The 26,410-nt window shown below is 40.1% G+C and overlaps 1 protein-coding gene across 1 annotated transcript; it reads right to left on the bottom strand.

Moving 5' to 3' along the window:
* Positions 1-970: 970 nt before the first annotated feature.
* On the bottom strand, positions 971-25,694 carry LOC117292735 (DNA-directed RNA polymerase III subunit RPC5-like). Its single transcript, XM_033774882.1, has 18 exons — positions 25,453-25,694; positions 23,311-23,361; positions 22,603-22,680; positions 21,655-21,770; positions 19,779-19,861; positions 19,228-19,335; positions 18,647-18,810; positions 16,304-16,386; positions 15,267-15,403; positions 13,092-13,212; positions 11,649-11,730; positions 10,311-10,370; positions 9,167-9,324; positions 7,953-8,035; positions 5,382-5,956; positions 3,652-3,723; positions 3,087-3,215; positions 971-1,661 (listed from the first exon to the last, which is right to left on the bottom strand). Exons 1-18 carry the CDS (start codon positions 25,486-25,488, stop codon positions 1,605-1,607), a joined length of 2,193 nt encoding a protein of 730 aa, XP_033630773.1. The 5' UTR covers positions 25,489-25,694; the 3' UTR covers positions 971-1,604.
* Between the last annotated feature and the right edge of the window lie 716 nt (positions 25,695-26,410).

Below are 26,410 nucleotides of genomic sequence, written 5' to 3'. Positions count from 1 at the left end.
TGTTTCTCGTAAATATTATATATAAAACAAATAAAAACTCAATCCTGCCCCACCCTAAAAACAAAAGAGTGAATCAAAAAGTCAAAAAGGCAGTATCACCATGAGAAATATTACTGGCGGTAAAGTTCTTATCAATTTCCCCCCCCCCCCCTCTATTTTGAGGCTAGATGTATTATAATTTATCTTGTGTATTAAAACCTGAGTAGTTTCTCATTGTCGTGACAGTATCAACATAACTTATGCTGTATTTTAGACCAATATCATAGTTCTGCTTAAGAACAATTTTGCTTACGCGAAAACAGGGTTACTGGCGAAAATACTATGTCACAAGTACTACTTGTGAGTGGTATCCTTCTTGTTTTTGCTTAGCGGAGAAGTGTTAAGCACTATAACATTTGGACCTGCCGTCGATTTCACAAAGAGTTAGGACTCGTCTTATCTCAAGTTAGGACAAGTAACTCGTCCTAATGTATATTTGGTTTGCGGTAACACCATGTGTGTATCTACTTGCCGGGTAGAGTTTGTTCTTAGAGAACTGTCTTGCTTATTCTACTGCTGCGGAGTAGATAAGCGGGTGTTCGGGAGACTTCTCAGTTCTGAAAAGAACTGTCCTGCTTTTAACTATTACCAGGGCGGATGGTATAGAAAGTAGACTTGGACTTACTACTTTAGCTAACAGGATCGTAATTAACTGTACTGCCGCGTCAGTTCTGAATTGGTCGCAACGTTTCGACTAGCTTTGAACCCCGATTATCTACTCCGCGGCAGTAGAATAAGTAAGACAGTTCTCTAAGAACAAACTCTACCTGGCAAGTAGATACACATATGGTTTTACCGCAAACCAAATATATATTGATACCTCACCATGCAATGCCTCAAATCCTATATAACTCGTCCTAACTTAGGATTAATCTTAAGGTCTGCATGCTACAGTGCAGGATTGGGACTCATCCTAAGTCCTAAGATTAATCCTAATTAGGAAGAGTTTTGTGAAATTGACAAATGGATTGGTAAGAAAAGGACACAATTGTCAGTTTCAATATAAAAGCTCACTTGTTATAAAATTCATATTTGCACCAATCCTTGAGAGAAACATACTTGTCTTTACAACTATCCTAGTCAAGATAGATCCTACAAGAAATTCATTCTTCCTTATTTAAATTGCAGCAATCAAAATAAGCCCAATGCGAACATGTGCACAGAATTTGATGTGCACAAAAAATAGTTATAATATAAAAAACAATAATATTTCCTTAGAAAGGGTTTAATCACTTCTGAATGGCACACCTGAACAAAGACTATTGGCAAAACGGGGAGACCCCCCCCCCCCCACAATTAGGCTGGATGGTTTAGTTGGTAGAGCATCTACACATTAATCAGGAGGTCACAGGTTCAAATTAAATTCCAGTTAATTTTCCTTCGTTCGTCCCAAAATCAAATTAAACACTTACCCAGTCACTTTCACATGAGGTTTTTGACTTGATTACAAAAAAAATGGTTTACTTTCCATCGACTCAAATTTGTTGATGAAACGGTAATAAAGTAACTGGGCCTTATTTAATCACCATAAATAAAATATATAAAAAAAATACGCTACTTTGACATCAAGTTGGTAACGTTCCTTTCAGGTACCAGAACTGTGCTTTGTAGAGACATAAACTCTGCAATAAAAACAAGAAAACAGAAGAAAAGAAATATGAATTTACAATAGTTTTGTGGAATACAAACAACTTAAAGACAATGGACACTACTGGTAATTGTCAAAGATCAGTCTTCTCACTTGGTGTATCTCAACATATGCATAAAATAACACACTTGTGAAAATTTGAACTTGATCGGTCGTCGGAGTTGCGTAGTCACACGTAGTTGTGTGCTTTCAGATGCTTGACTTCGAGACCTCAAATTCTAAACTTGAGGTCTCAAAATCAAATTCATAGAAAATTACTTCTTTCTTGAAAATTACGTCACTTCCGAGGGAGCCGTTTCTCACAATATTTGTATACTATCAACCTCTCCCCATTACTCGTTAGCAAGTGAGGTTTTATGCTGATAATTGTTTTGAGTAATTACCAATAGTGTCCACTGCCCTTAAACTGTTTTACCCTTTGTTTACTGGAAGTCATTATTTCTCGACTCATTTCTGAATTTAGTGAACTCTTAGAAATAATAGCTGATACATAATAATTGAACTGCCTCACGCTACCAGGCAGGCTTGGTGGTCTAGTGGTAAGACATCATCTCTAAAATCTCTGAGTCCACAGATATAGCATGAGAAGTCGTGCCAAAAAAACTTTTTACATTTACAAATGATGTATGCATTTAAAACATTATTACAAATCACTGTATCCCGTTAGTGCATCTCAATTGCCACAAGTGAAATGCACCCTCTTTTGCTTTAAATTTGTTATCTTGTTCACAGACGTCTCTTGTCAGAAATAGAAATGTTCTGGGCCCAATTTCATGGCTCTGCTTAACGCTGCATTCTGCGCTTACGATCACGATTCCCAGCTTATATGCAAGCGCCGAATTTCTGCGCTAGCCTTGTAAGCGTAGAATGCCTAGTAATGTGGAGTGCGCAGAAGCCAAAATTTGCCGCTAACCCGTGAAATACGCTTGCCGTAAGCACAGAATTCCCTGCTTCTGCAAGCGCTGATTCTGTGCTTACGGTAAGCAGAGCCATGAAAATGGGCCCTGATTGTTTGCGGCCAGTAAACTAAAACATTTTTGACAATTTCAAATAAATATGAACAGTTGGCAGGTATGTTAAGCCTGTGAATTGTTACTGTAGTAACTATTAAATGTTTGCTGGTGTTTTAACCACTTTTATGCCAGGTCAACTGAACTCACTTATATTTCAACACTGGGTCCACTGGGTCATGTCACACGAGGCAATTTAAAAGCAACCAATTCCAGACGATCTCCAAGAAGTCGAAGCACTCGCATTTCAGTTTCCACATATTTTTTTTACGGGGATTGTAACATTTCTGTGTGCAAAAAAATCTCCTAGCCACCAAAGCGTTCCTTTTTGTGCAAATGGTTGCCTCCCAAGTTGCCCTAAGTGACGAGGCCCCTTGCTTGATACTCACTTTGATAAGTCTGTCAAACTCTACTCTGGATGCTGGCTCTTTCCCAAGAACTTCCTTGAATCGCTCGGAGAATTGATTGCGTCGATACTTGAAGCCCTCTCGAAACATGTCAAAGATTACCGCACGGAACTAGGAGAGTCAAAAAGACAAGAGAAAAACCTTTAAAGTTGAATAGCAATGAATGGAAGACTTTTGGACGGTCCTTTTTCACAGTTCTCACCAGTAGTGCTCAGACCTATGCAACAATACAGAGCATGTGCGCGTACGCTCAGAGCCACAAAAAAGAACCATTACATGTATGTCTCAAAAGTCTCTCATTGGTTAAAACTACGACTCTCGAGGTGATCCCCGGAGCGTTCTACTTTTCCCGGAACGGTCCGGGGATCATATTTAAGCCCCTTGTGTTTATTAAGTATAAGAAATTTACAAATTCAGAATCTCCTATTTGTGAATTTACGGAGCGAAGGAGTCTTCAAGGAACACAAACTACAAAAAAGGCATCAAAACATGAAACATTAAAAAAAAAAGTTTCTCAATTTAATTGAGAAACATTTAATACTCATACCTTGTCTAATGAATCGCCAGTTTCGCAGAGACCAAATATCTTTTTGTCTTCAATCAAACTATTTGAAGGCCACTGAAAGTATGGAAACAAAAATGAAACATTTTAATATTAGAAATCCTGCAGTTTACAGAAACAAATCATCAGTGATCTATATCACTAATGATGTCACAACAAACAAAGAATATCAATATAAACCACAAGGGAAACTGACTGGGTAAATTTTGAAATGATTTTTGGGGTTGACAAAGAATTGACTAGAGTGGGATTCGAACCAACAAGCTCCGGATTAACGTGCCGGCGCTCTACCAACTGAGCTATCTAGCCCTATATTGGTGGTAAGTAATTTTTACACAAATTTGATTTTGAGACTTCAGATTTAGAACTTGAGGTCTCGAAATCAACCATCTAAACACATACAACTTCGTGTGACAAGGGTGTTTTTTCTTTCATTATTTTCTAGCAAGTTCGATGACCGATTGAGCTGAAATTTTCACAGGTTTGATATTTTATGCTTTTGTTGAGATACACCAACTGTGAAGGCTAGTCTTTGACAATTACTAATAGTGTCCACTGCCTTTAAGGGGATGCAACTTTTTGTTTCAGATATCAATATAAACCACAAGGGAAAAAAAGAACTGACTTTTTTATTTCTATGGTTATTCCTTTCCTGTCAGGCAAGATTCTGGCCGGTAATAAAAATAACACCTGCAGGTCTGACCAAAACCTAAGCTGAAAAAGTTTGGGGTTGAGCAAAGAAAATATTTTTTTTTTTTTGGGGGGGGGGGGCTAATCATCCTTACTCGCAGCTAAGAGCTGAATTGCGAAGGACCAGGCTTCAACGTGTTCGAGAAGCAGGCATGCAAGGGCGCCTTTGGCTGCCAGCCCGCCAACCCATTATGACCACGGAGCACAGCCAAAATCGAAAGTGTTTGATTTTTTTCCCATGGGAGGAAAACCGGATAGTCTGGAAAACCCTTGTGAGAACCAACGCACAGAGAACCAACGCACAACACAACTCACATATGGCCCAGGCCGGCAATCGAACCTGGGTCACCTTGGTGAGAGGCGAGCGCTTTGCGCACAAGCCAACCATGCCACCATAAACTTGACAAAGTGGAATTTGATCCTGCGACCTCTAAATTAATGTACCAGCCATAGAGTTATATATAAGAACTAGAGGGCGCACTGGCCTATATAAGCGTCCCGGCATGCGCGCAGGCGGCCATTTTCTAAGTTGACAAAACTGGCATCGCACAGTGTGTGTTTGTGCGGCCATTTTGAAAGTTGCCAAAACAGCATCGCGTAGCGTTCAATAAACACAAACTCCAACGTGTGTTTCATATTCAACGCGTGTACAGAATGGCGCGCGCATGTCTCCTTGCGGTGCCGTTGTGTTTGTGCAAGCAGCATCACCACTGCGCCCTCTAGTTCTTATATACATGTATAACTCTATGGTACCAGCATATCAATAAAGTGAGCTATCTAGCCCAAAAGTTGGTGGTTTCCCTCACTTGTTTTGTCAATACGTGTTGCAAACAAGTTGAATGAGTCCTTTGTTAGAAATATCACTATGGAAAAACAAGTCAAACCAGCCAACGGGGGTAAAAAGGGGTAAAATTGAAATAAAGAATTATAAAAAAAATCAACGAAGCAAATTGAATTCCATGTGACCAACAATCCTCCAATCAAAGGCCATGTTCAGATGGGTGTTATATAAAATATAAACTTACAGGTATATGAAGTAATGTAGCACCGACATCAACAGCGCACTGTTCCAGCATGGCATCGGTCGGGGTCCCTTCACGGTGCCCTGCGGGCCTCTCCGATAACCGTGCCATTATATGCTGGCGCATTTCAGATAAACTCATCACATAATTGGTAACAAACTTATCCCGTAATAAAGCGGTCAATTCTTTCCTGTCGTCATCGACGGACGAACCGTTCTCTAAGTTCGGACCATTCTGAAGTGAGTTGTTGTCGCCGCCTGCATTGGCAGCGCCCCCTCGTAAACTCTCCTCGCCCGAGGGCGATACGTCCATAGGCTCCGGGGGGCTCTCCTCAGGTTCAGTTTTAATCCTAGTCAATGCGGCGTCCCCAGGTTCAGTACTAACCCTAGTCGATGGGCCGTCCCCAGGTTCAGTATTATTCCTGGTCGATGATCCGTCCCCAGAATCAGTTCTTAAACTCGCATTGCTGTTGGGTGTTTTGTGTTCCGCGTTGTCCTGAGGCGTGTGCTGGGTCAGGCTTTTGGTGCGGGCACGGTTACGAGCAACCTTCACACGCTCCTGACCGGACATGACTTCAACTACAAAGGAAAACAAAAATCTATCAGACATAAGAGGTACTACATCTTTGGCTTTTGGGAAGAGCAAGATCAGAATTCGACAGTTAGCAGAGCCATGAAATCAAGCCAAGCTGACTGCTGGCTGTATGTTTGGGGTGTCGTGGCTGAGTGGATAAGAGCACCGAAGCTCTGATGCTTCTGTTCAGCAGAGAGTGGGTTGCAATCCCAGTCGTGACACTTGTGTCCCTGAGCAAGACACTTAACTATAATTGCTTCTCTCAACCCAGGGGTAAATGGGTACCTGTGAGGGCAGAGATGGTTCTTGTGATTGGTTTAGCCGAGTAGTGCATATATTGCGCACAGGCTGTATACTCCCCAGGGAGCTGAGATGGTTTAAGGAATGATTTAAGGCCCAGTGACCAGGGGTAATAATGTCGGAAGCGTTTTGAGACACCCCTCGGCCGTGAAAAGCGCTATATAAAAACGGTCTATTATCATTATTATTGTTACTATTATTATTATGTTTGTCCACTGGAGTGTGTAATGTGGTGTGCTGCAGCTACAGGGTTGGCTTAAATGCTCCCACGAGTTCGAGAAGCAGGCATGCAAGGGCGCATTCAGCTGCCAGCCACATCAACCCATTATGACCACGGAGCACAGCCAAGATCGAAAGTGTTTGACATTTCCCGAGGGAGGAAAACCGGATAGTCTGGAAAACCCTTGTGGCACAGCAGAGAACCAATTCGCACAACTCAAATCACACATGGCCCTGTCCGGGAATCGAACCAGGGTCACCTTGGTGAGAGGCGAGCGCTTTACGCACAAGCCAACCATATCACCCATATACACATGGTTGAAGCCGCAAGACACTAGGTAACACAAACGTTTTGTTCATGCCAGTATGCCTAAAACAAGGCTAAAAGCCACTCTTGGTCATTGTTTGTAAGGGTCTACATAAAACTTCACTTGGTAACGAGTAATGGGGAGAGGTCGAAAAACATAAAACATTGTATAAAACATTGTATAAAACATTGTGAGAAACGGCTCCCTCTGAAGTAATGTAGTTTTTGAGAAAGAAGTCATTTTCCCAAATTTTATTTTGAGACCTCAGGTTTAGAATTTGAGGTCACGAAATCAAGCATCTGAAAGCACACAACTTCGTGTGACCAGGGTGTTTTTTCTTTCATTCTTAACTCGCAACTTCGATGACCATTTAAGCTCAAGTTTTCACAGAATTGTTATTGTATGCGTATGTTGAGATACACCAAGTGAGAAGACTGGTCTTTGACAATTACCAATAGTGTACAGTGTCTTTAAAACGGTTAAGTTTGTAGAATGGGAGGAAAACATCCACCAGGCAAGGAGTTCCAACGAGATGCAGTACGTGGACTAAAGATGTTGGAATGGCTCCTTATTGTACATCTCACAAAAGCAAGAAGGTATGGGTGAGAAGCAGAAAGCCTGGTTTCATGCTCAACAAATATATTATTTTCAACACAATGCAATGCTTCAAACACCATCTAAGTCTTGGTGCAAGACGTTCGTGTTGAGTTGGTCAACCTCTATGGTAATACCATAGGCTCCGCCCCATACACTCAACGCAACACATGTCACAACTATTACACCGATAGAGGGCGTTTCTGTGAGCCGCGATCCCGCCAGCAAGTTTTGTGAGTGGTCTGGGCCCAGTTTCATAGAGCTACTAAAGCACAAAAATAAGCTAAGCAAAACAAAATTATGCTAACCAGAATGAGGTTACCAGCCAAAGTACCATGTCTGATGTACTATTTGTGAATGGCATCCTGCTCATTATTGCTAAGCAGGGATTTTCAAATATTTTTTTTAACGTTTAGGCAGCTCTAAGACATTGGACCCTGGTGGGGGTGATTTGGAAGTGTTCCAAAAACGAGAAGTGGAGCGGGGGGTCGCGATAGTTGAGTGATAGCGAAAAACAAGGTCTTGCACCAAGACTAACATCACCTATGATGTAGCATGAGATCATGCACTGTTACGTTACCTGGTTGGGATGAATCTTTGGTGTCTTTTCCTTTGCTCTTCTTTTCCGCGTCATGTTTTGGAACTTTCAAAACTTTGGAAAGCCTGAGTAGAGTATAACAAAAAATAAAAAATAAAGACAACTCTATAAAAATCCCTCTTTTAACACCACACTTCTTCTTCTAATAATACAAATAGTTTAATTTATATTCGCCAATTCCAGACAAGGCTGTTCAAAGACGCATGAAAATGTTAAAAAACAAATTAAAAAAAAAAAAAAAAAATTACATTAGACATTAAAACAAAAACCAAATAGAGTAGCAATACAAATTTACAATTCATCATGTTTCATGTAAAATTCAAATTCAAGAACATCCAAGACACTACATGTAGGTACTTCTATGCACTAAGCTTGGACGATATCACGATATTATCGAATATCGCGATATTAATTTGGACACGATTTCGATATCGGATGGATTTGGTTTTAATCGAAATATCGATATATCGCGATATATCGTGATATATCGCGATATATCGCGATATATCGCGATAACCTCGATATATCGTTATATCGATTAAATATCGCGATGTATTTACTAGCTGAGACATCTTGCACCCCATAGGTTTTGAGTAAAACCAGAAGAATAGGTCATTAGACAACCTCTCTTATGCAAGGACTGTCTCTTCTACAACTTTCACTTGGAGTTTTAAGACTGATGATGTCAAATTTCATTAATCGCGATTATATCGAATATCGCGATATATTGTCGGTGATATATCGTGAATAAAATAAATCGATATCGCCCAAGCTTACTATGCACACTGTTTAACGCAGCTTTTTTTCCCAAAGTCAAGCAATGCTGAATGTTGGTAACCTCTGGACATGCCTGGAACTACACAGAGGAGAGGCCATGGCCTCTGTTGCTGCTGGTCTTAAACCTAAGTGCCCCCTCATAAGCTTCCCATAGATTTGAGATTTCCAATGGAAGTGCCCTTTGCAAAATGTAAATGGCCCTGATTATGAAACAACGCAGACCCCCTGACAACCCTATGATAGCCCCCAACCCCAAAGTAACTTCAAGTTTGCGCTCTGACTGTGACGTCACAAATAACACAAACCCAAACTCACGGGTACCCCGAAATTGACCCCAGGACGCATCAATTCAGCAGGGTGCGAGCACCACTTGACAAATAGGTATCCTTATAGAATAGATTATTATTTATTATACATACTGCTGGTACTTGGCGTCCCACAGCATGTGCTGCCTCTGGGTGACCTCTTCATGGTGCATGACAAACTCACTGTCAAACTCAATAGCAAACTCCCAGCCTCGATTGACCTTTGGCCTCGCCATTTGCTCTAAGATACTCTTCATGTCCTCGGAAGGAAGCTAGTTTTATAAAAAAAAAATGAAAAAAGTAATATTGGGCGTTATTGTTATTATTTAAGGGAACACGTTGCTTTGGATCGGACGAGTTGGTCTATAAAAAGCGTTTGTAACCATTTGTTATAACATGCATATGGTTTGAAAGATGTTTTAAAAGTAGAATACAATGATCCACACAAATTTGCCTCGAAATTGCGTGGTTTTCCTTTTACTTTGCGAACTAACACGGTCGGCCATTTATGGGAGTCAAAAATTTGACCTAGAGAAGACATTTTGTTTGTGTGGAATGGGGGGAAAAGGTCATAGTTTAAGATACAGGGTGAAGCAAGAAGAAGTTGACAGGGATTGGTTTTTTTTTTTAAACAAACAAACAAATGAACAATCAAAAGTTTAGTAAACCGCATATTTAACAAGCACTCACCCCTGCTAAATATAGAACAGACTATGGACTTGGTAAATTAGCCAAAGTTTTAGATATATTGAGAATTTTGTGAAGTTGAGTTATCGTTCAAAAATCTGGCCATATGGGCAAATTTTCAGACTTGGGGTCAAAACAAATTTAGGTGATTTTATGGTTTCAAATGATATAGAACGGACTACTAAAGACATGTTATTTGTGAGGACTGGGGGGGGGGGGGGGGTAGCTAAAGTTTGAGGTATATTTAGATTTTTGTGAAGTTGGGTTTTTGAGTCCAAAATCCTCCCAAAAACCTCCATGCCAATGGTCAAATTTTCAGATTTGGTAAACTATGATAAAAATTTATTGGAGACGTTATGGTTTCAACTGATACAGAACGGCCTACTGAGACATTTTATCAGTGCGGACTGGGTAAATCAAACCAAAGTTTGAGATATGTCGAGAATTTTTTTTAAGTTGGGCTTCAAAAGAATATTAAACAATCTGTCATGTTGGCATGGCGGATTTTGTTTTCTTTATTTTGTTAACATTAATTTCAGTGATGTAGAAATCAGATTCAATTTGTGCAAACCTTAGTAATTGATGCCATTTCTTTCCTTACAATGCAGCGACTCTGGTTAAACCTCCACATCTATTTTAAAAAGGGGGAGAAAACACAACAAAAAAACAAGTCAATAGTTTAATAGATGTTAAATTTGCAAAGTTTGCAGTACCCGCTGCTAAAACATGGGATTCAAACTGCACCTAGCTACCGGGCAATCTTGGTGGTCCAGTTGGTATGACACTGCTCTAGAATTGCAAAGGTCAAGGGTTCGAATCCCACTGGAGTAATATGTTTGTGAGCTTTTTTTCACAGAACTCGGGAAAGTGCCAGTATAAGTAAATAGTTTTTGCGAATCTTTTTTAAATATTGATTTCTAAATCAATAATTTTGCACTTTGAAGGCAGTGGACACTATTGGTAATTACTCAAAATAATATTTAGCATAAAACCTTTCTTGGTAACAAGTAATTGGGAGAGGTTGATAGTATAAAAAAATTGTGAAAAATGGCTCACTCTGAAGTAATGTAGTTTTTCGAGAAAGAAGGAATTTTCCACGAATTTGATTTCAAGACATCAGATTAAGCATCTGAAAGCACACAACTTCGTGTGACAAGGGTGTTTTTTTCTTTCATTATTATCTTGCAACTTCGATGACCGCTTGAGCTAAAATTTTCACAGGTTTGTTATTTTATGCATATGTTAAGATACACCAACTGTGAAGGCTAGTCTTTGACAATTACCAATAGTGTCAATAACAACAAATTCTTATATATGTAGTGCATTTCACAATAACCGTATCAATGCTCTTTACATTAGTGCCCTGGTCATGGGGCCAATAACATCCCTGTAATGTTTCTCAGCTCCCTTGGGAGTATACAGCCCTGAGCTGCCTGTAAGGCGCTTGTGGCTTTTTCATACACAATATCAACCTCTACCCTCGCAGGTACCCATTTATACCCCTGGGTGTAGGGAAGCAATTGTAGTAAAGTATCTTGCTCAAGGACACAAGTGTCACGACCGGGATTCGAACCCACACTCCCGTGAATCAGCACCAGAACTTGAATTCGATGCTCTTAACCACTCGGCCTGTCAAGGTCTTTAAACAAAGTGTTTGATGAAATTGTGGCAGAATACAATCGTGAAACCTGGACTATCCCACTTCACAAGGGGAAGTCAAGTGGCAAGGAAAAGCAAAATTTCACTGTGACTCCAATCTGCAACAACTCTATTTGTTCCATACAGCTACACTACACACATACATGTACATGTTAATCCTTGTCGTTTGAAACTTGTTCACACGAAACACAAAATAGACCCAGAAACTCGTCAGCCCCACACTCTCAACATTTCTAGCCTCTCAACTTACCACATAGTCCCTGCCTCTACACAGTATATCAGCTGGCACACCACTGATTGGGCTAGTGCTATCCTTTGGGTACAGGACATCACTGTCAAAAAAAGAAAAAATAGTAAGCTTAATAATCTTGAAATGTCGCTGAACTCTGCTCACAGCAGAGAGCCATAATTAGGCTCAAGCTTGCAGATATAACACATTCATGGACCTTGGGCCCAATTTCATAATACTGCGTTTGAGGTGAGTTTTTAAAAATAGCAAAGTTGATGATAGTCATAGGCCTCATATTAATAGGTAGTTCATTCCAAAGAATTGGAGCATAACTAGAAAAAGCCTGATCCCCATAAGACTTGCTAGGCTTTGGGCCAACTAAGGAAAAATTAAGTTTAACACCAACACAGCTTCTAGTTCGAATACTACCCTATACTTTAGAGCAGTTTGGCATGTTAATGACCCGATGATCACGCATAAGTGGTGGAACGTTTGTCTGACAGCCGGGCATCTTTTAACAAAAGTGCTGTCATCAGTGCTATGTATTTTATGATTTTAACATTGTACACACCTTCTAGAAATATTCGTTCTAATTAAAAGTTGTTCGTTAATCCACCAGTAATGACCAAGTCATATGGTGAACGCAGCTTTGCTTACACTGCCTCAACTTTATGGAACAAGCTCCCGGAACATCCAAAAAACATTGACTAGATTGTTAAGTTGAAGGTTGCTTTAAAGACGCACTTATTTAACATTTAATTCATCCATTTTTGTTTGTTAAACCCGGTACATCTTGTCTTTGTATTCTGTTGCGTTTTTCTCTAGAGCGCTTAGGGACATGTTCAAGTACTATGTGTTATGCGCTATACAAGAATGGTTAATTATTATTCATAAATACCGCAGACAGTTTATCCATTCTGATTGGTCAAGAGGGCATCACGAGGGGTTGTTTGAACGGATGATATAACACCACTAAAAAGTGTTATAACATGGGCATGACACATGCGTTTGCACCTGTGCTTATAAGACAGTTTCTTCATTCCTATTGGTCGAGAGCAACAGCCAAGACAGTTGTGCCACACCACGCAATCAGGCAACGCGCACAGCATTCCCTTATAAGTAGTTGTTTACCCGAGGGCCTTGACTGGGCCTTACCATTTCACAGCTGGAGGGGTTTTGTGTTGAAAGAAATCATTGAAAAATTATAATTTTTGCATTTATTTTACTTTTTGACCATAAGGGTTGATGTTTTTTGACCGAAAAGGTATTTATGAATGGGAATCAAAGTGTGTTGAATCGGTTTTCAACTAGTGGTTTAAACCCACCGAGGCCTGGTTCTTGATAATTTACCTCGACTTTGTCTCGGTAAAATGATCAAGAACCAGGCCTCGGCGCGGGTTTAAACCACTAGTTGAAAACCTCTTCACCACACATTGATTCCCTTATTGTTATGCATTGACTCACCTTTTAACCACCCAGCATCCTTGGACTAGCATGGCCACCTGCTGGACAGCTCTCAGCACAGCAATAGGGTCGGGGGTACCAGGCAGGATACCAAGCAGCTGTGTGAACCTCAAGGCTTTAGCTGAAAACAAAAAATTCCATTGATTTGATTTTGTTGTTCAATTCCACAATATTTAAATAAGGGAATCAATGTGTGGTGAAGAGGTTTTCAACTAGTGGTTTAATCCCAACGAGGCCTGGTTCTTGATAATTTTACCGAGACGAAGTCGAGGTAAATTATCACGAACCAGGCCCCGGCGGGTTTAAACCACTAGTTGAAAACCGATTCAACACACTTTGATTCTCATTCATAAATGCCTTTTTGGTAAAAAGGCGTAATAAAGTAAGAAACTCTGTAAAACTTATCCGTTTCCGAGTGCTTGACCTCTCTATGATTCCACCACCATGGTACGTTCAGTATGTGCATATACGATGTACGTACGCGTGTGTTTTTCCGATTTTGGTGCATATTCGTCGGTTTTCCTTTTACACACAGTGCGGCCAGACTCACCGACAGCGCCTGCATCGCCAGTAACAAGAAACGGCTTGCATCAAGACTAGCGCGGAGTCTCCGCTCACAACCAGTTATAAACAAAGGTTTAAACACCCCCACATGACGCGCTCTCCACTAAAAGGAATAGCGAAACTGTCGAAGGTATGTATGAATTGCAGTTTACACCATGACAGAGGCTTCAGCAAAGCCTCAATGTTTAACCATAAACTGATTATTTTGAACATTGAATTCTTTTATCTAATACTTGGCTAAGCAATAAAAGTAACAATAACTTGTTCTTATATAGCTTATTTTACATTACTATACCTCATACATACATCATGACCGAGAGTCAAGTTCTCATCCTGTGCCAGGAGTTAATTTTGTTAATTACCAAGCGGGCACGTCAGTATTCACGCAAGTGGTAAATGCGCATGACAAGTAATAGCTCCCCGGGAGCTATTCTACTTGTCATGCGCATTGCCATTGTGCGACGTCATCTCCAGGCGCTATTCTATTTGTCATGCGCTTTACGATCGTGGTACTATTGTACACACGCACGAACATCGCTCTAGTGAAATCCATCGCATGAACAAACTTATCATGGTTCATTTTATTTCACAGTCGTAATTTTCCTTTGCTCCAAACAACTGAATTATGTATGAAGTAAAGTAAAACAAATATAACATGGTTTATTTCGGGTGACTAGTCGATGTGAGCTCCCCTCGGTAATGGAAGTTGACAAACAAGTTCCCGAGGCAAAGTTGTCAACTTCCATTACCATGGGGAGCTGATATCAACTAGTCACCCTCAAACCATGTTATATTTGTATAATAAAGTGTCAATAAGCATTAGTGCCCTGATCATGGGGCCAATAACATCACTGTAATGTTTCTCAGCTCCCTAGGGAGTATACAGCCCTGAGCTGCCTGTAAGGCGCTTGTGGCTTTTTCATACACAATATCAACCTCTACCCTCGCAGGTACCCATTTATACCCCTGGGTGAAGAGAAGCAATTTTAGTAAAGTATCTTGCTCAAGGACACAACTGTCATGACCGGGATTCGAACCCACACCCCAATGACTAAGCCACCAAAACTTGAATTCAACCTAGAGTGGCTTTTAGCCTTGTTTTGGGCGAACTTGCATAAAAAATATATATAGAAAATAATTTTAAAAATTAAAAAAAACCTGCTCAGCCTTATGTACAGGGTGGGGTTTTAATACTGTACAAGTGAAGTACAAGTTAAGCTTTTGAAAGAGTTGCTTTTGCAGAGCCCCAACAACATCCGTTATATATGTTGTTATAACATACCCAAAGTTTAATGAATAATAACATACATGAATATGCACACAAATACACACCATTAATTAGGAGGAACTTGATGAATAATAACAAACATGAATATGCGCATAAATACACACCATTAATTAGGAGGGCCTCAACTACTGTACTTGATGAATAATAACAAACATGAATATGCGCATAAATACACACCATTAATTAGGAGGGCCTAAACTACTGTACTTGATGAATAATAACAAACATGAATATGCGCATAAATACACACCATTAATTAGGAGGGCCTCAACTACTGTACTTGATGAATAATAAAAAATATGAATATGCGCATAAATACACACCATTAATTAGGAGTGCCTTGACTTGATCGGAGAGGTTCATTGTCTTCAGGTTGTTCATGGAGAGAACGTTTGACGGCAACTTGGGTTTCTCAGCTTCGTCTTCCATAGCCTCTGGTACCAGCATGGCGAGGTAGTCTCTGGACAAAAGAAGAACCCAGAACAAGAAAATAAACAAAATAAAATACATGTTAAATGATTTCTCGAGCGACATTAATTAGCATCTATTAAATCATTTGCAGTACTCGCTGCTAAACATAGGATTCGAACTGCCTCTAGCCACCGGGCAGCCTCGGTAGTCTAGTTGGTGAGACACTGCTCTAGAATTGCAAGGGTCGTGGGTTCGAATCCCACCCAAGTAACATGCCTATGATTTTTTTTTCACAGGACTCAGGAAAGTACTGAGTATACAGTGCTAACACACATCGGTGTATGGGTAAAAAAAAGTAATATTCTTTATCCCCGATGCAAATTTAACATCTCTTACATGTCTTAAATCGTTGTGGTACCTTCTGCCAATACATAGGATTCGAACTGCCTCTAGCCACTGGGCAATGTCGGTGGTCTAGTTGGTAAGAATTGCAAGGGTCTTGGGTTTGAATCCCACCCGAGTAATATCCCTGTGATTTTTTCACAGGACTCGGGTAAGTACCGAGTATACAGTGCTAACACACATCTTTGCATATGGGTAAAAACCCAAATTAATAAATAAAATACAAAAAATGTGAACGAGAAAATAGACTGGCCGTTTCAAAAGGACCTACATGTAAAACAGTTAATGGTTTGACTTTTCAGCCCTGACAGAGTCTTTCTCAAAGGCAAAATGACAACACAGCACACATGAACAGGTATAGGCTACATTAGGGTCAAAAAAATTAGGCAGTCAGTAGCCCTACTTGTTTCAACATAAACCAATTAAGTCCATTGTTTTGGAAAAAGTTATTTTATGGAGATAACAGTTGTGAGTTTTAAGTTACAAAGGATGCGTCTGCTTAGCCTATTTATTTAATGGAGCATTCCTGAACGGATTTCTGTTTTACCTCGGTGGAAGATTGAGTTGCGACACTTCACTCTCCGTTGCCTGACAGAATAATTTCTCTCTCTCAGCGTATGACCTTTGATCCTACAAAAGAAACAAAACAAATTGATTAAAGGCAGTGGACACTATTGGTAATTACTCAAAATAATTATCAGCATAAAACCTTACTTGGCAACAAGCAATGGAGAGCGATTGATAGCCCTAAACATTGTGAGAAACAGCTCCCTCTGAAGTAACATAGTTTTCTAGAAAGAAGTAATTTCCACAAATTTTGATTTCAAGACCTCAGAAATAGATTTTGAGGTCTCGAAATCAAGCATCTGAAAGCACACACGTTTGTTCGACAAGGGTGTTTTTTCTTCCATTATTATTTTGCAATTTCAACGACCAATTCAGTTCACACTTTCACAGGTTTGTTATTTTGTGCATATGTTGAGATACACCAAGTGAGAAGACTGGTCTTTGACAATTACCAAAAGTGTCCAATGTCTTTAAGTCTCGCACAATAACTGTGTGGAGACCACAACAGTGCTGTCTGTCTGCATATATTTTTCTCATTTCATTTTAGATACATTTATTAACGTCAACATCAATCAACACACTGTGATAATATTGTTCAGAACACATATCTATAAACTTGTTGTACAAATGAAAACTTGATCCAGCTAGTGAAGAATTAAAAGATAATAATTTGACATTAACATGTAGGACAAAGAAGAAGCAAATGCTTTTTGTTCCCCTTCCCTAAAGACAAAGACAAAATAAACAAATACATACACAACCAAAAGAAACATGGACAATATGCATGAGTGAGACTGGGCAATTGATAAATAATTACTACAAAATAAGGTGTATTTAAGATAAAAGAGACATATATATTAAGTGGTGTATACTATTAATCAGTTAATATCTTATTAAGTTTTTTACAAAAAGATTAAAACATTGGAGATAGACAAGACTAGATTCATCGATGGATGTTCCGCCTGCAGGCGACGTAATAAAGAATTCTGCCAATGTAAAACCTCAAACCTTTGGCTTGAATTTGTTTGTGACCCTTTGCACATATATCAAAAGACAAACTGACTTTCTACTAGTCAGAAATGTTCTCGCTCCTACTTTTGTTCAGAACCAGAACCTTATTTCTAACAAAGCACACAGTTCTCGCAATCTTCGTTCTTCTACTTCCCATTTGTGGTTGAGTGTCCCCTGCACCCCCATCCTACACACAATATGGCCAATGACCTTCACAGTCAGCGCAAATACATTATGGAACAATCTACATGTATATAGGATTTGAGGCATTGCATGGTGAGGTATCAATGTATAGTTGGTTTGCGGTAACACCATGTGTGTATCTACTTGCCAGGTAGAGTTTGTTCTTGGAGAACTGTCTTGCTATATTCTACTGCTGCGGAGTAGATAATCTACATGTACCTCTTCACATCCGTCAGGCTTCATCTCTTGAATCCTTCAAAGCCATGTAAAAAACTCATTTACTTTTATGCTATGCTAAGTTAAATGTTTATGTTAAAGAGAATGGCGAGGAAGTGTAGATTCAGAAATAGAATGTACGAGCCGAAGGCGAGTACATTGTATTCACCAATCTACACTTTAGAGTCTATTATCTGACTTAAACTATTTCCCCCGTTGGTTATGTAACAGTTTCAATGAATTGGATTTCCCAATAGTAACAACACATAATTAGTCACATATAAATATTTTACAAAATATATAGACGTTGTGACCTATGTTTACATTCAAACCGCCCTCTGTTGAAAGAACACTGTATACGTCATGTTTCGCCGGGCAAAAAGACACGTAGTCATGGTAAGATTGCACACACTTTCTAGCTGGCTGCCAAAACACAAAGGTTTTGCCCGGCGGTATGCGCGCGCATCATGATATGGTTTTCGTGTGACGTCAGAGGTCACATCGTCTATAGGTTATTTGAGTACAACGTCAGTTTGCTCAGCTAACAATAAATTGTCTTACTAAAGTGATTTTTTCTCAACTGGAAAATGTTTTTGTAAATTGAAACACATGTTTTTCAGCTATGTTTTTGTTGCACTTCATGCTATATTTATATTTCAGTTTGGAAAGATAGCAATTTTCAAGTTGAACTATTTACTAAATTTTGTAATATACACTCAACTGTAGATTATGTTACGAGTCTACACTTAAGTGTAGATTCGTGAACGAAGTGTAGATTCGTAAAAAATAATCTACACTTTCAACAACAGAGTGACGTCACAGAAATAGTTTAATCGTAGTTACTGTCGACGCTTTGTAACTTTTGTAAAAAGCGTCCTGTAAATATTATTTAGTATTATTATTAATTACTTACATTGATGGACTGGCAGCTGAGTGGTACCCACATCTCTTCAGACAGCATCTTTTCATGATGGGAGTAGGATGCCAGACGTCTTGCCTTGGCTTGGTCACTCTCTGGTCTCGCAAACTGGACCTTGACTGGTTTAGCCTCCTCTTCCTCCTCCTGGGACGACTCTCCTATTTCAAGTCAAGGAAACAACAACTACTTAAAGACACTGGACACTATTAGTAATTACTCAAAATAATTGTTAGCATAAAAACGTACTTGGTAACAGGCAATGGAGAGCTGTTGATTTTATAAACGCGAAACGGCTCCCTCTGAAATAACATTTTTGAGAAAGAAGTAATTTCTCAGTAAAATATTTGAATTTATTTCGAGACCTGACAGTTTCACATATGAGGTCTCAAAATCAAGCATCTGAAAGCACACAACTTTGTGTGACAAGGGTGTTTTTTCTTCAAACATTTTAACGTGAGAATTTAAAAAGAGACTTTCCATCCTCACATGAGAACTCTATCGACAAGAATATGCGAACATCAAAAAATTGAATTTGACATTTCCCTTCCACTTTTAAGTCTCCGTCCTCAACATACCTTCATTGTCTGCTTTGTCTACTTTGCTCTTCAGATCAGCTTTGTCTAGGTAAGCAAAGTTAGGTCTCAGCTGAGCTAGTCCGTGGAGGGGTGTCAAGTGTAGTTCACCTGTATAGCACAACAAAAATTTCATTTGCTTTTTACCCCTACACCGATTTGAATTCAGCACTGCATACATAGGCACTGACTGGTTAACCCTGAATGCCAGACAGAATAAAAAAAGGCAATGCAAACTTCCACTTTACCACAAGGAGAAAATTCAAATGCGCACATAAGTCGACTACTAAACAGCAACGTACATACGCAGTGACACACTCACTCAAACGAAAAATGTATGCAAGTTGCCCTAAACAAGGCTACTTGTGTCACTGGTGTCACTCTGCGCTTTACAAGTGTAAGCATGGAACAGGCTATTGGGACCAGTGAAAAAACCACGGTCATGAGGCTGGTTCCAAATGGTCGACCAGAGTAGTCAACCAATGGTCGACCAGCCTTGATTAGAGTCAAAATATTCAACCAAGTAGATCCTAAAAATAACAAGATGTGCTTACCGTCCTTTAGAATTCCTACTGCATAGCGAGACGTTGAAGCCATCCCACTGGATGAGGCAAGTACTTGCTTATCCATCACGTCACTAAGGAGGAAATCAGAAAAATGCTTTTATAGATTTAGAACAAGGCATGAAATAAACACCAACCCAGCGCTAATGTATCACAAAAGCCAACAGAGGCAATAGACTGGACTCCTGTCTTTTTAGAAAGCAACGTATACTCAGGGCTCGAAATAGGGAGGACAATCTACAAGATCGCAGGGATTAGAGCTCAACATTTCTACTGGACCTGAGAACAAGCTACACAGTTTTACTTGTAAACTGTTTTATTTGAATAAGCACTAGAGAAGGTTTACCTCATTCTTATAGGTAAAACTTTTACCAAACAGAATTTAACAATAGTTATTAGACTTAAAGGGAAGGTACACGTTTGGTAGTTACTCAAAACAAATATTAACTTAAAAACTGACTTGGTAACGAGCATTGGAGAGCCATTGATATTATAAAACATTGTGGGAAACAACTCCCTCCGAAGTAACAGAGTTTTTGAGAAAGAGGTAATTTCTCACTAAAATAATAAAAGACTTCTAGCTAGGGGTGTTTTTTCTTTCATCATTTTCTCGATGACCGATTGAGCCCGAATTTTCACAGGTTTGTTATTTTATGCTTTTGACACCATTTATTGGTTTCAAAAGATATTTATTCAATTGAGAAACTCAAGACCGTTGGACTTTTCTGGTTGTGAGTTTACTGGCCCGACACTAAAACCACTGGCCTCAGTCCTCCAGTCCAGTACAACCCTGATTTAGTGACTGCCCAGTCAACCTCGTTCCCAGGGGTGATCGATCTCGCCGCGCCATTTTTCCCCCGCATGCCTTGCTCGATCATAACCCCTGGAAGTGTAACTCAAAAATATCCAAATATATGGGATATTACAATTAGTCCTGTGGTTGATCCGTTGTGTTGGGCGTTAGTCGCGCACACGCTGGATGCGCTGTGTGTAATAAACTTGCCTTGGCGTTCAGTGTTGCTTGACAAAAAAAACATGAATACATACATCTTTATACGCGCGCGTTTTGGCGCATAAAGCTTTTTTAAGACGCACAGCGTTTCATAGTTTGCGCGTATATGATAGCCAACCAAAGACACGGATCGGAGTTTCCCTCCCAGGGGTTAGAGACGTAGCGAGGTTGCTGCCGAGTGCCAAGAACAGCGTAAACCAGTTTACTTCACAATGCAACCAAATCCTCTGATTGCATTTTGCTGCTTTGAGCAAGGTATTTCATTTTAAAAGTGTGTTTTTATCGTTGAACATCACAAGGCCAAGGACGGCCAGTTTAAAGTGATGGCTAAACTGAACTGATTGTTGCCTACTCCTGGGGCTGAAACAAGTTTAAACCACTTTCACAGTCTGTAAGGGTGTAGGCATGTGTTTCAGTAGCTGGCTGGTAGAGCAAAATACACTACCTTCCCAAACTTTTATGAAGCAATTATGGTTGAGTGCCTTGGGTAAAATAAAATCCTCTACTTAGGCGCACGGTCCATTTAGGGCCCGTTCGGCAACCGTCACTTGATTGCCGCAAACGATTATATTACAGAGGGTCAATCGGTCAAAGCTATAATCCAAACACAATGGACAGTAATCCGATTATAGCCCCTTTGTTGGGACTCCGGACAACCAGACAAGCTCAGCGCACTGAAGCGTTTGAAGAACCTATCCCCCAATCGTCTTACAACCGCTGCTGAATCGTTTGCCACTGTAATCGTTTGACAATCGTGTGCAGTTGCTGAACCGGCCCTAAATGGACCGTGCGCCTTATGAACATCAGAAAACAGCACAGACTAAAAGGATTTTTCAAAATTTAACTCCACCCTACCTCTGAAATGTTTGATTCCCGATGGGGTTGGCTCCGTCCACGTTGATTGAGATTTGTTCTCCGCGGCTTTTGTCATAGTTTGAGTTCTGAGTGTCCAGACCTATCTCAAGTTCCACCTGGCAAGAAAATGTAAAAAAAATTCTACTTTAAGCATAAAAATAAGCTAAGCAAAACAAAGATGGTGCTAACCAGAATAAAGTTACCAGCCAAATTACCATGTCAGATGGTATTCTTGTGACTGGAATCCTGCTTGTTTATTGACTTTTAGTATCAAGACCTACAGTTATCTCATGTTCCACCTGGCGAGGGTAGAAGAAAATGCAAAAATTGTCACGAAATAAGTTGAAGGTCACAAGCACTTGCCCACCTCAGTTTTAACTTCATGCAAAAAGTTTAACCTGATGACGTGATATACAAACTCCACAGCTGTGCTAAGCTGCCGCTTGTTTGGTTAAAACTCAACAACAAAAAATTAAGTTATAAAGCGCTATTCAAGAGATTTTCTTCTTGTGTATACAGCTGTTCATAATTTGGCTCCTGCATATCTCCAATAGTGTCCAGTGTCCGGTGTCACAACTGTGCACATAACCCCCAAGTGGATGATATTAAATGGTCCGATATACAGCATGTACAGTGGGAAGGCTAACAAACCAGGGGGCCCAATTTCATGGCTCTGCTTACCGCCAAATTCTGCGCTTACGATCACGATTCCCCGCTTACGTGCAAGCGCTGAATTTCCGGTCTAGCCTTGTAAGCGTAGAATGCCTAGTAACGTGCAGTACGCACGCGCAGAAGCGCAAATTTGACGCCAACCCGTGAAATACGCTTGCCATAAGCACAGAATCCCCTGCTTCCATAAGCACCAATTCTGTACTTACGGTAAGCAGAGCCATGAAATTGGGCCCTGCACATAAGGAAAGAGACATAGACGGTGAATACGACGTTTACCATTTTCTGCTTTGGCTTGACTCTTGCCACAAGGTGTTGAAAGTCATCATATGGCATACCAGATGGTCGAACAGGATACTGAAAAACAAAAACACATTCATTATAATTAAAATAAGGGAATCAATGTGTGGTGAAGAGGTTTTCAACTAGTGGTTTAAACCTAACGAGGTCTGGTTCTTGATAATTTTACCAAGACGGAGTCGAGGTAAATTATCAAGAACAAGGCCTTGGCGGGTTTAAACCACTAGATGAAAACCGATTCAACACACTTTGATTCCAATTTATAATTACCTTTTCGGTCAAAAAACATCAACACTTTTGGTCAAAAAGTAAAATAAATGCGATTGTTTCCCAACTTCAGGGCTTTGATTATTGCCAAATTTTGCGCTAACATCCCATTCATAGAATTATGTGCTTTAAGGCCTAAAAACGATAACGATAACGACGCAAAGAGAACGCATTCTATTGGTTGAATTGCTCCACGCAGAATACACCCTTGCTTATTCAACCAATCTAGGGCGTGCATTTTTAACGTTCTTGTTTTCGTTCTCGTTATCGAGGCCTGTGTGACCGGGCCTTTACAGGGGTTAGTAAGTGAAGAAATCCATGGTCAGCACAGCAAACAAAAACTGTGTAAAATTTAACCGAGTTCGATGACAAAGTTGACAGGCTTCAGAATTATTTTACAATGATGTGGTTGTTACTTACCTGGAAGAGATAAAGGTTTTCTGCTAGGCTCTTGGACAAGTAAACATCAACCTAGCAATGAGAAGGAAAAAAAACATTATATGATATTAGGCCAACATGCTTAGCTGACATTTGGGTGTAATTTCAATGTACTAAATTGGTTCCGCCTTGCCACTCACTGGCTCAGTTTTGTATACAATTTTAAATAAGGGAATAAAAGAGTGGTACCAGCTGCAGTCGATTTCACGAAACGCTAGGACTAATCCTATCTCAAGGACGAGTAAACTAACTTAGGATTAATCTTAAGGTTTGCATGCTACAGTGCAGGGCTTGGACTCGTCCTAAGTCCCAAGATTAATCCTAAGTTAGGAAGAGTTTGGCGAAATCGACGGCTGGTCTTGAACGTTCCTCTAAAACCGGCAGGGTCGTGGCCATGCAATAAGTCCATTATCGCACAGCTACGACCCTGCAAGGAACATTTAAGACCCATTGATGCTTGATGCCATTGGTTTTTAGTTTCGACTGTCCCGCCAGTAAACTTATAAGACAAGTACGGTAGTCTTGTGTTTTTTAATTGATTTAACAATATAGGGGGGGCCTACTTCACTGTGTAATAACTTGGGAGGTTTTGTTCTCGCTTTTATTCTGGTCTTTTTTTTAAACAAATTTTTCAATTCAGGTCCAGTAAACATTTCAAGCTATAACACCAGGCCCTTTAGAAACTTTAGAATAGATACTTTTTTATTTCATAACAAATGAACAAGTGGTGGAAGGATACATCAACTTTTCTGTCTCGTTGGTCATTTTTCCCAAGTTCGAGCCCTGTCTCAACTTTATTGCTTGGTTGATTTTGCACTGAGTGGCCAAAAGGCACAGTGGGAAAGAAAAAGGTTCCTTCTAATGCCTCCAGCCATTGGGAAATCATCATCACCCCCCCCCCACACGATACTTGTCATTTTAAACTAAAGTAGAGCTTTACTTGGCACAGGTCATGCAGGTTGGATCCTTCCCGGCACTGACGTCCTACCATAGTACCACGTACCTCACCACTTCCCCATCCATCCATAGGAAATCGGGCCATCTTGTGCCCAAGTCAACTCGTACCCAAGTCAACTCGTACCCAAGTCAACTCGTACCCAAGTCAACTCATACTTAGGTTAACTCGTACCCAAGTCAACTCATACCCAAGCCAACTCGTACCAGGTTAACTCGTACCCAAGTCAACTCGTACCCAGGTCAACACGTACCCAAGTCAAATCGTACCCAAGTCAACTCGTACCCGAGTCATGTTTATTTTATCAACAAATTTTATAAATAATATAAAAAAGTACGATTTCTGAGAATTAAAACATGAGAAAATTGATGTTTGGTTAAAAATAATAATAATAAACATAAAAATCGTACAGAAATCGTACTTTTTTATAAATTATATTGTTTATAAAATCTCAAAGAGGATTAAATTGTTACTGTTTGTCAATTAATGTTATCTGTTGAGAGCCATACAAAAAACAATACTCTGGTTGAAAGCAAAGAAACATTTGTGAACTCATTGTTTTTCAGTTGAAATTTATTCGCCCAACAACTTAGAACTTCCCGTCAACCATACGGCCAAGTTGACTTGGGACCGAGTTGACTTGGGACCGAGTTGACTTGAGACCGAGTTGACTTGGGACTGAGTTGACTTGGGACCGAGTTGACTTGGGACCGAGTTGACTTGGGACCGAGTTGACCTGGGACCGAGATGACTTGGGACCGAGTTGACCTGGGACCGAGTTGACCTGGGACCGAGATGACTTGGGACCGAGTTGACCTGGGACCGAGATGACTTGGGACCGAGATGACTTGGGACCGAGTTGACTTGGGACCGAGTTGACTTGGGACCGAGTTGACTGGGACCGAGTTGACTTGGGACCGAGTTGACCGGTACCCCAAGGATTCAGCTACCCTTGGCCACACCAAGTGAAGTGGGGCTAGGTATGATTATGACTGAGTTGACCTGTTTCGATTGGATCGTTGTGATAATCGGGCCCATCGGGGAGCATCAGTGCCCAATCATCACAATCACAAAAAATAGTAGTAACATAACAATTACATAACCTTAAAGTTAACTATAGATAGGCAAGTGTGCTGCTATTTCTACCTCCATGGCTGAAGTGTGCTTACCTCTTCAACAACCGGATCGTCATCGGTGTCCGACATTCTTGCTGTTCCTTTGCTCGTTTCTTGTTGAACTTGGCCCTTTTTGGCTCCACTTTAAAGGTCACAAGCGAAACCAGCCGGAGCACCGTCGTGTGGCCTCTATTTGTGCAGTAATATACTCATTAAACTAGAGTGAAAAAGGAGAAATCTTCGACATAAATGTGAACAAGTACGGGCTACATTCAGTCGGACCCACATGTCATGCACAGTTTTGTAAACTTGTCGGTCGAACGGAAGTGCGCCCTCTGTCGTTTGGCCGGTATAAAAAGTTTGTATGCACACAATAGTTTAAAGGCATATTACTATTAGTAATTACTCAAATAATTGTTAGCATAAAAGCTTACTTGGTAACAAGCAATGGAGAGCTGTTCATTGTATAAAAGATTGTAAGGAACAGCTCCCTCTGAAGTAACGCACTTTTTGAGAAAGAGGTGATTTTCCACTAAAATATTTGAATTTGATTTTGAGACCTCAGAATTCGATTTTGAGGTCCTGAAATCAAGCATCTGGGCATGGAAGCACATAACTAATTCTTGTGGCAAGGGTGTTTTTTTTCTTCCGTTATTATCTCGCAACTTTGACAAGTTATTCGACAACCAGTCAATTGTTCAAATTTTCACAGGTTTTTGAAATCCCGTGTCTTTATAAAAACAAAAACTTCAAGCATAGTGCCACTGTCCTAGGAACATCTGTCTCCGTGAGATTCTGTCTCTATATGGCAGATGGGAAACTAACAATCGCTAACAGAAGGATTCATCAGAAGTAGCCCCAGAAATAGGTCCAATCATGGAGGAAGAAAATAGAATTTCTTCATTCATGGTCCAATCCACTCTGTATCCTTGGCCCCAGCGCGTCTGATATTAAAATCTTTTGCTTTCTTGACAATCGACATTGACACTACTAATGCCGATTGTCAAGAAAG

This window comes from Asterias rubens, chromosome 7 (genome assembly GCF_902459465.1).
Source record: "Asterias rubens chromosome 7, eAstRub1.3, whole genome shotgun sequence".
NCBI classification, from domain to species: domain Eukaryota; kingdom Metazoa; phylum Echinodermata; class Asteroidea; order Forcipulatida; family Asteriidae; genus Asterias; species Asterias rubens.
This window is presented reverse-complemented; position numbering and strand designations above follow the sequence as displayed.

Bases quoted from the DNA above. Each gene is read 5' to 3' on its own strand.
- LOC117292735 (XM_033774882.1), bottom strand. From the start codon at position 25,488: ATGTCGGACACCGATGACGATCCGGTTGTTGAAGAG. The intron at 23,362-25,452 runs GTAAGCACACTT...TCTCATTGCTAG, and splicing joins ACGATCCGGTTGTTGAAGAG to GTTGATGTTTACTTGTCCAA. The intron at 16,387-18,646 runs GTAAGTAATTAA...TTTCTTTTGTAG, and splicing joins TCAGCTGCCAGTCCATCAAT to GATCAAAGGTCATACGCTGA.